This window comes from Sparus aurata, chromosome 9 (genome assembly GCF_900880675.1).
Source record: "Sparus aurata chromosome 9, fSpaAur1.1, whole genome shotgun sequence".
Taxonomy (NCBI): Eukaryota; Metazoa; Chordata; class Actinopteri; order Spariformes; family Sparidae; genus Sparus; species Sparus aurata.
This window is the reverse complement of record NC_044195.1, coordinates 11,734,142-11,744,285: the sequence shown is the minus strand read 5'-3', so window position 1 is coordinate 11,744,285 and position 10,144 is coordinate 11,734,142. Positions and strand designations below refer to the sequence as shown.

Sequence of the window (10,144 nt, the reverse complement as noted above, 5' to 3'; positions counted from 1 at the left end):
TTGGCTGACGAACCAAAATCAACTCAAATGATTGGTTAGTCAGAAGCGTCACTCACCTTTTGGTCCCGCCCCTTATCGCTGTCTCACACCGACCCCGTCCTGCCGGGTTTTGTGCATACCTCAGCACTGTAAACATCTGGAGGAACAAACACGTCAGACCCACGAGATGTCAGCCAGTCGGTGACATGAATAGTGACAGTGTGTTAAATGCTTTAATACAACACCAACGAACAATGCAACACATCTTTCAAATGCTGCCTGCTGTTGGTTTGGCGTAATGTGTGTTAACATTTCCCTGTTTGTGTCTCTCGTGTATTTTAATTAACTACACTGTGTTTATTCAGAAGGGAGCTGTCTGGTTTAACATGTTGCATGTATTAAACAGCAGGAGGCGCCGTTTACCCAGCCTGCACCTACCCTGCCTATTTCACTCAGCCCCGACTCCTCACAGAAAAGACAATTAAAGAATTGTTCAGCTGCTGTATCTGTCACACAGACTAACATACATGGCACGAAGAGCATTCTAATCAGCTACTTCATCATAATATCCTGCTCATCTGGTCCCTGTCGTCATGGAAATCCCTGATGCAGATCCTCAGTCCCCCACGTCACTGGCTCTTGCAGACAGAGATTGAGATTAAGATTTGCAGGAGATTTGCCATTCAGTGTCACTTTACCTTTGAACCCATTTGAGAATAACATACCAGTATAACAGAGTAGCATTAATAATCTGAGCAACTGAATAAATGTAATTAAAAATTTAAAAGACGTACTACATCTGGTGTTGGCATCTCCACCTTCTAAAGAAAAATATGTAACAGTGTAACAGTAAGATTATTCATCACTGAGCTATTACATTAGGGAAATTGAAAAATACTTTTGTTAATGTTAAAATTGTTAAATGGTAAAAAGGACTTAACTTGTAGCACTGTTCTTGTTTTGTTTTTTATGTTAAAATAACAGCTCCAAGTTTAAAACACATAACATTGTAAAAATGACTTTTGTTTGTAGTTATCACCTACATTGCATCTGACAAATTGTAACCGACCTGGGATATGTATTTACAACAGTGGTGTTGCACTCAGAAACTGTGGGGGGCGCCAAACCACACAAAATGCAAGTTTCTACACAGTGTTGCTTTAAAGAACATGCATGCATGTATGTATTGTTGTGTCATTACAAAGTGCTTTGGATTCAAGGTGAAATATGGCCAGAAGTTTGAAGTTGGCTCAAAAAACACGGTAATCGCTTTCTTTGACACTTTTTCTACCAAAATGAATTTAATTAAGTTCATTTCCACAGCCTGAAGGCAAGGCAGCACATTTGTGATTTTTATCTGAAGCATTACATTGTATGTCACTGACGTCATGTTTCACGTCATGAATGAGCTGGAAACAGCTGTAACAGAAGAGAATAAACCCATTATGAAAGAATACACATGTTTCTTTCATAATGGGTTTATTCTCTTCTGTTACAGAGAGTACAAAGAGTTTTTTTTTAGCGTCACAACCCCACAAAATGACTTGTTTCACTATCCTAATTTGAACGATTTGGTCAATAACATTTGGTAAGTCTAAAAAAAACTGCAAGATTAAATTACGTTATCTCCCTTCAAGTTAGTTTGGTGCTTAACCAGAAGTTAGCCTGCTTGGTCTACGATCCAGGTATTTTCATGGCTGAGAAGTCAAGCTTTTTTGGCTTTTTAATTTAGACCCACCCCAAATTATGTTGATAATGTGTCATCACTTTGCACGACGGAATTTAGTGTGTTCACCTGGGTCTTATTTGCATCAAAGCCGAGCTGAGGTTGTCAATTGACCTGGGTGTAAATGCAGAGTTTATATATTCCATTTGCACCATAAATGCCCGATCTCCACAGTTTAAAGTGTGGCTTTTGACCAGTGGAAAAGGTGCATTTGCTAGCTAGGTTTGGCTGTAGTTAGCAACAGCTAATTGGCTCATGGCTCAGTTAGCCGTGGAGCCAGTAGCCCCAGGACTGCCTGGACCAGGACCCACCGGGGTTACCACCAGTGTCAGGGACCCAGAGGTCAGTTTTAAGATAGAAGATCGAGTAAGGAGGTGATTTACAAGGACTCTGACCAGGACTTTGACTTTTGAGACGGCAAGACACGGCAGAGACGGGAGAGACATGAAGAAGGAGACAGAGTCGGACATAAGCAGTGGGGAAAAACTCTATGTAGAGCCATGATATTTTCAATTGAAAATATTTATGACATTCTATCCAACAAATAATGACTTTACACAGAGAAATCGTCTAGTGAATGAATAGTCTGTCTGTCTTCGATTAGTCAGCTCTCACAGGACAGAACAGGCACCACCCACCATGTTTTCACAACCACGACCATGCTGAGGTTGTTATAGTTGTGACATCACAACCTCACGGAAGTCCTGACAACTCCTATGGAGTGTGCATTTCCCCTCGGATTAAGTGTTATGATACTTTCACAGTAGATTGTAGCACCTATACCGGCTTCATAATAAAAAAGATAGGAAATCTCACTTTTAACAGAATTGGGCCATTTTTCTTGTTACGTTACTAATTCAAATACCATCAGCTTTTATTAGAGGTGTGCTAAAATCCCTGCACAGCGGTCTACTGAGGGCCGAGATGCATTTAGTAGTTGTGCCTTACCTGCCAAGACAAGTCTAAATGTTTTTGGGTGTGATCACCTCTACCAAACATGTCAGAGGACCCATGACAGGGAGAAACCTAACACATTTTTTCTATTGCATTCAATTTTATTATTCCAAAACAAAAAAATTATACCAGTAGTGCAAGGAGGGATTCAACAAGCATACATTCCCAACAACAAACGCACCATATGGACTAACGGACTAACATGTGCCACATTCAGGAGGACAATATAAAAAAAACCTAATGATTTGTAAATGAAGAAAGCTATCCACTCCCACAGTCACTCAGCTGAATCGAGTTGTGTAGCACCTTTTTTTCAAAGTCACAACAACATCAGTTCATTTAGAAGCAGGAGACTCCTGGAGAAACCTGGTGCATCTGAACATCACGGATCCATGGACACAGACGCTTTCGTTAAGGTGAGTCAGGACAGGAACTGTGACATGAAGGTCACGGCCTGGTGAAGGTCCTCCGTCAGCTCCTCCGGTAGTGACAACACCGCTGATGTCAAACTCTGGGTTATTTCTAAAATCCTACATCGAGAACAACATGTGATTATTATCTGGTTGCTGCTACATTTGTCATCGTCTCTGCCAACTTAACATTTGGACTTTTGCTCACCAGTTGATGTATTGAGCGGCCAGCTGCGGTTCATGCCTGGAGCCTTCCTCCACCACTAGACACTGCTTCATCTGTTTGAAGTTGGCCTCAATATCTTTCTTTATTTCAGTGAACGTCTGAATTCCTCTGAACGAGCTGATGACTTGCTGCAAAAATAAAGCAACATCAAAAAGTAAAAGTTGAGGAGGATTTTGCAAAATAGAAGAGGCTTGAAAAATTGACAGTTCTGATTTATTCTCCTTACATATATAACTGAGAGCTGGTGGGCGATGTATTTATGACTTCCAAGGTGCCTGATATCTTCTTCGAGCTGTTGACTCAGCACCAGGAGCTGGTTCAGTTTGGCGATGTGGAAGAAGTAGTCTGCAGGAGAAGCATCACCTCGTGTTAATGGTGTTCTTTGGGCAAACAGGAATGCTTTTTAATCATTTGAACAGCCATAATGGATGTGAGAAGAAGGTCATCTTCTTTGTCACTGTCGTCATCGTTATTGTGTCGACCAAGACCTAAATTCAAAATCCTATTTAAAGGAGCTGAAAAAATGAAAGTTCGGTCATTATCTCCTCACCCCCCCATGCTGATGGAAAGTCAGATGACAATCTGTAAAAACACTGCTGGAGCTTCACAGCAAAACAGCTTTGCAGAATCCTCCGAAACACCTGAAGCAGATGGCTCCTACAGCTCATCTGACATGATCCAAGTCTCTGGAAGCCCCGGGATACCGAATATGCCTACGAGCAAAAGTGAGAAGGAGGAGGGGCACTGTGGCGGGTCTCTGTGTGTAATGTGATGTGTGGATCAGACCAGGTCATTATCATTACCATTAGGAGGTGGTAGAGTGTGGGTGGGTGAAATGATTAATCTTTAATGAGGAACATATTAATTACACAACCTGCAGCGAGCTTCCAGCATCAGTAGGAGCAGGAGGAGAATAGCTGCTTTACTCCAACCCTTTTTCAATGTAGGTGTTGGGGCTGTGAAGAACAACACAGAGAAACCAGCTAATGTTAGATCCTTACCGATCCTGTTGGAAGATTTCAAATATGAATTAAGTTTTAAGTAGACATGCACACCGTCTCTCCTAAGGCGGAGAGGTGGATTGGATGTTTCTGCTGCTGGTGTCCACTGCGGGTAATGTGTCTAATATGATCTTATTAAGGATGAATTATTTCCTCCACCCACATCCCACACCACGAGATTCACACAGGGACGCACCGCAGCGCTCCTCCTCCTCCTCCTCCACTTGAAAACAGCATTTTGCTCACATGCAGTCAAACAGATCTGTTGCCATCATCTTTATTGAGTATGGATCCCTATCAAAGGCAAACTCCATGCAGTAAGATTGGGGCTGTCAGTAGCTGCACTGGTTAGCTTGCATCCACAGCTGATCAGGGAAAAAATTACTATCTCCAGAGGGAGGACTGATTCTTTCCTCAGCACAACCCCACGCCTTTTTAAATCCTCCTTAGTACAGACATACCCATCACAGTGTTGTTCCATGCCGTGTGCTCAGTAACAGCAACATCTCAACACATTTCAACCCAGACATGAAGAAGAACTACATCGTTTAGATGAGAGTAATGAGTAAACATCTTGTAATAATGTCTCATAATAATGTTACATATGGACTGTCATTGTGCTCTGTGGGTGTTTTGCTGGGCTTGTGTGTGGTTCAGAGGTGCTGTGGAGTCGCTGGGCGTGGTTTCCTGTATAGACATGACCCTGGGTCCCCTAATGAAATCAGGTATTCTAACTTTGTTTTCCGTCGTCTCCTCCAGTGATCGTTCAGCTCCTGGATAAACTCCCTGCCCTCGTCACGACGCAGCCTCCCGCACCTCCGCCACCAGTCAGCTTCACCCGGGACTCTCACCCCTCATTCAGCCTGACTCCACCGTGAGCCCGCCTCACCTCCCCGGCGGAGCCACCAGCCCGCTGCTCCTACCTGTTCACCATCTCCCTGTTTCTGGCGTCCGCTTTAGGGTCCTTTATAGGATCCTAATCTACCGCAGATCGTAACAATATACTGTAACAATATACATTTTTTCACGTCATTCTAGTATAAATGATCAAGTTTTAAACGTGAAACTTAACACATTCTTACAATATCTTATCAAATGTTAATGGAAACTTCCGCCTACGGAGGCCGGGAGGCGCCATTAAGTGTTTGTTTGTTTGTTTTTAAACGCGCGCGCGGATGACTAAAACTGGCGCGTGAAATACGAATAAATCGCGGGCGTGAGTTCGGGAAGTGAGAAGCACCGTCCGTTGCTGATGACGGCCGGATCAGCTGTCAGGCGGCTTCAACAGCTGTAGACACGTCGGATGAATTCATGCCAACAAATGCCTTCATGTATAATTGTTTAAATAATAACTTAGAACTAAAACTTGTCGATAGATTTAAATAATCAATAAAGTTAAACTTATGTCCCGCGTGCGTAATAACCCTAGCAGGGACGCACTTGTGTCGTTTCTTATAGTGAAGCTTATGTGAGGTTTTATTCTTTAATGACATGTTTTTCTTCACCCACCAGCAGCTCATCTGATATTAATTACAAGGTTTAATTTTATTTCCTGGACCCAACAATATCTACACAGATTTTCTCGGGGTGTCCATTGATAAACCTGCAGTTTAAGTGTAATCAGACATTAACATGATTAAAGTTAGTCAATATAGTTTACTTGGAAATTAGACTGTGATGAACTTGATTCATGGGTGGGTTCAAATAAAGAAATGATTTCTTTAGCAGTTAGTAGGCTACTCTGGATTATCTCAGCTGCTGCCTGTGCTGCGGACGGCAAACAGTTTTGCTGGATGATCACTTCATTTCTCCGAGGGCTGATATCTGGAGAATTTCTGACAGCTGGTTCTGCGTCTGCTTTAGCTGTCTGGTCTTGTGGTTTGTGCGAGATCAGTTCCTGTGTGATTCTCACAGTTTTTATCACTCATTAGACGTGTCAGGATGTGGTGCACCTGCTGATACCCTGATTGTTCATTTTCACACAAACAAAGCTTCTGTTGAACACATTAAACTTCTGGATTTTCTTTTTGTTAAGCCACAACATTAAAGTTTGAATTTCATCTGTGATTTTCTGTCTGTTACATGTTCATCAGACACCTGCATAACAGGCTGCAGTCTCTATTCATACTGTGTGATGTATATTTATACTGTGTACTGTCGGCTCAGAGGCACAGCAACCATGTCAACGTTTTGTTTGTTGGTTTGTTGGTTACAGATGTGCTGTATGGAGCCGCTTGATGTTTCTTCAAGTCCCCTTCTATTTCAGCTGTCTAAGACAATATTGCACCGCTGTGAAGCTCCAGAAATGTTTTGTGGATGACAAAACGTCACCCGGCTTTACACTGGCAGGGGGGTGAATAGATAATGACTGACTTTTCATTTCTGGGTTTACTGTTCCTTTAAGGATATGTACAGAAGTGTCATTATGCAGTATAATGGCTCTGTGAGTGTTTTAAATTTACATATGAATCACTTGTTAACACGTATTAACTGATATTACAAAACGAACAACATAATTGAAATTCAATGTGGAGCCAATTTTAAATATATTCTAAACAATTGATTTGCCTTTTATCTATGACAGTGAATCATATTCTTTCAGCCAGTCTTGTGTTTTCAAGTAAAGTCGCAATCTACATAGCAACAAGCAGCTGTTACTGTCAAGTGTAATAAAAAATAATGATACTAGCTTGAAATCTTGTTTAAAAAAATTAGCATATAACTGAAATGCTTAAATACATGCTTCCCCCTGGAAAGGGACAAACATCCTCTTACCGTCCATCGGCGGCCTCTCCAGCATGTCCACCGGGCTGCCTTGAATAAGGAACACCTCTACCCGAGGAAACATTGCTGATAGACCCACCATGTCCAGATAGTCCTGAGGAAACACATACAAATGAATGGTTTCTGGTGCAGCATGTAGCGGTGACGTCACATTACAGCCTCCTTGTTTCAAGTGCTTCCAGGGAAGAATTTGAAGTGAATACTACTTGTCAGATGAAATACCTCCAGCTGTGGCATAGGCTTTGGTAGATGTTCAAGGCACTGCAGCATCTGGTCGAGAATCTCTGATCCTTTAAGAATAAGGCACAGAACACTTCAGACACACAGGAGGCTATCCAAGGCAAACTGAACACACTGATGCTGTCACACTGACCTTGGGCCTGGAAAGTATCTGACTCCTCTGGGCTACAGCCTTGTCCTAGCTGCTCCTGGAACTGTAACACAGAAACTATAAATAATGCCACAGGACAAGAAGAGGAGCATCGATGCAAAGCGAGCTTAATCAACAGTAGGACAGACAACACAGTTCTAAACACTTAATAAGTCTTGGGATGTTTAGATGGATCATGTTTAAGTTGCCAACGACCTCCTCAGTAAACTGACATCCAAAATTCAAATACACCAGAAAAGAGGAAATTTGACTCACATTGAGGAAGGCAGAGCCCACAACTTGCTCTTGTGTAGAGGACTGTCGCTTACGATTTAATGAAAAAACAAAAATATAAAAAAGAGAAAGTATGTGAGTTTTGGCCTAACTGTGAATTATCTGGAGTCAGATCTTGGCTGGTAGAACCCTACATTTTTAAAAGCATTTTGAATTAAAGGCAGGAAGTAAAAAAAGTTTCCTTCACTTTTTTTTAATTTGACTGTGATTTTTCATTTTTAGTGGGTTTCCATGTAAGCAGTACGATGTAAAATAAATTGCAGGAATAACAATTTCAAGAAAACCTGCTGTAAAACAAAGAGACAGATGATGTGCACTTTAAGCTCCTATTTGCAGCTCGATGGACATCAGTATGTGCATCGGCTCATTGTTTCTTGTCATCTCCCTTTAAGGTGATGGAAGACCCACATTAGCTGTTGTAATTAATGTGCAGCACACCCATTTAGTCTGATTGACTAAATTCTAATAGATGCATACTGTGCTTCCAAGATTGCCCAATTATTTGCTGATGGAGAAGAAGCACATGGCCCCAATCACTTTTTGATGGGACTTTGACTTGAATCTAACTTTTCAGCTCGACTGCAACTGACGAAAAAACTGAGGAGAAACGTGGCAGGGAAACATGTGTGAGTTTGGTCAGCAGCGGTGAAAGTGTTGGCACTGAGTCCCTCAGGTCAGCCCTACCTGCTGCATCTGCGCCCTGATGAGGAGGTCCAGCTGCCCACAGAGGCACAGCATCTCCAGACCCACCTGCTCCGGGCTCAGCTGGACGGGCATCAGAGGTCTCTTCACCTGTAGCTCCACTGGGCACACAGACAGCAAACTGAAAACCAGCAGGCCTGCCTCCCATTACATCACCTTCCTCCCTTCACATCTTTGACGGACACAAACACACAGGCACACCACAGCCGCCTATGAAACGGCGCGCGTATGTCATCCACCCTACCGCGGAGGGATGGAGGCGGAGGAGTGGTCAGCGTCTTCCTGCCGGGCGCACTCCTCCCGAGATGCAGGTTAACACCGACAGCAGAAGAGATTTCAATAAGAGCTGAAATAAAAATTAAAAAAAACACAAAACAGGAGTGTGTGTTGCTGGGACTCACCTTTGAACGCTTCATGGTAGGCGCACGGCTGACAGAGAGGATCAGATGTGCTAACTGCCATCTCTTGATGTGAACCGGCTCGGGTTTATTATCTCACTGTCCTCCTAGATGCGTCCCGCTGCTGACAGCCATATGAAGCTCATGGAGAGCAAAGCCAAACAGCCCAGTTGAGGCGACAGAGACAATAGATAGTGGTCTGTTTGTTTATTTTATTGCATTTGGTCGGAACTGTCCATCGCAGAGGAGGGGGGGTGCGTTCGAGTGCCACACGTTCGGGTAGGGTGAATAAAAGCCGCCGTGATGCTTCCCCCGCCCTCGACGTAACTCGTCGTTTCCCTCGCAGGTGACGCCGCTCGCACGCAGCCGCAAGGTGAAGAAGACTACATCCTTTTCTCCCGTGTAATTTAAAAAAAGAATAAGAAAAAAGAAAAATACACAATGTCCACGCCCTTTGCAACTACAGCCGTGCAGTCACGGTGTTGGATTTGCAGTCTTGAACGCCCCTCACAGCCCCCCCTCCCCTCCATCGCCACACACACACACACGCCTTTCTGAATGATGTCATGTTTTAGGGATGAAGATCGTCGCAGCATCACTTGATGAGGATGCAGCAGTGTTCCCCACAGACTGAGAGCCAGAAGCACACCTGATGAGAGCGCTGGAGATTATATACATTCACTTAATTGTCAGGCAGCCTGCTTGTGCTTCGCTCAAGGATGTTCATTTTATACTACTTCACACTTATACTCCACTAACATTCAAAGGGAAATATAATGTACTTTTACTCGACTTTATTGGATTTGTACAGCTGCAGCTAACAGTTGTTTTCATTATATTTTCTCCATAAATCGTTCGTTCAATTGCAGATGTACCTTTCTTCCCGATACTGATTGTGATACCTAATCTGTGTGTATCGGCTGATAACGATTACTGTTTAGAGACCGGTGAGTAAAATATGTACTTTTATGGATACTGGCTCCTTGTGCAATAAAAAAGTCCACTACATGTCATAAAGGTATGAATGAATGGATACATTACATGGAATCAATGCATATATCGGTGTATATATTTTTGTTTTCCACTGAGGCTGATTCCAGCATTTTAGGCATTTGTGTTTTTTGTGATACTGGTTTTGAACAACCCTAGTCTATGTACTGGTCTATATGATATTTTATAGAAAAATAAGCAGCGGGATTTCTGAAAACCCAAGGTTGCTTCTTTCCAGTTGTCCAAATGCTTAACATATTAAGTTACAATGACAGAACAGCATAAAAATAGGCAAATCCTCACAGATAAG

The 10,144-nt window shown here is 42.7% G+C and overlaps 1 protein-coding gene across 2 annotated transcripts; it reads right to left on the bottom strand.

The window, feature by feature from the left end:
• Nucleotides 1-2,739: 2,739 nt before the first annotated feature.
• Nucleotides 2,740-9,352, bottom strand: LOC115588073 (uncharacterized). 2 transcript variants are annotated; one of them, XM_030428371.1, is made up of 9 exons: nucleotides 8,848-9,352; nucleotides 8,429-8,547; nucleotides 7,727-7,774; nucleotides 7,454-7,514; nucleotides 7,303-7,370; nucleotides 7,072-7,174; nucleotides 3,522-3,640; nucleotides 3,278-3,423; nucleotides 2,740-3,189 (listed from the first exon to the last, which is right to left on the bottom strand). In XM_030428371.1, exons 1-9 carry the CDS (start codon nucleotides 8,906-8,908, stop codon nucleotides 3,081-3,083), a joined length of 834 nt encoding a protein of 277 aa, XP_030284231.1. In that variant the 5' UTR covers nucleotides 8,909-9,352; the 3' UTR covers nucleotides 2,740-3,080. The 2 variants fall into 2 exon arrangements, with proteins under 2 accessions (XP_030284231.1, XP_030284232.1); XM_030428372.1 differs by lacking the exon at nucleotides 7,727-7,774 and having other exon boundaries at nucleotides 8,848-9,350.
• Nucleotides 9,353-10,144: the final 792 nt, after the last annotated feature.

Excerpts from the sequence above, each read along its gene's own strand:
- LOC115588073 (XM_030428371.1), bottom strand. The coding sequence starts at position 8,908 with ATGGCAGTTAGCACATCTGATCCTCTCTGTCAGCCGTGCGCCTACCAT. Across the intron at positions 7,775-8,428 it reads TCAGGGCGCAGATGCAGCAG|CGACAGTCCTCTACACAAGA; the intron begins GTAGGGCTGACC and ends TTAAATCGTAAG. Across the intron at positions 7,175-7,302 it reads AGCCTATGCCACAGCTGGAG|GACTATCTGGACATGGTGGG; the intron begins GTATTTCATCTG and ends GTGTTTCCTCAG.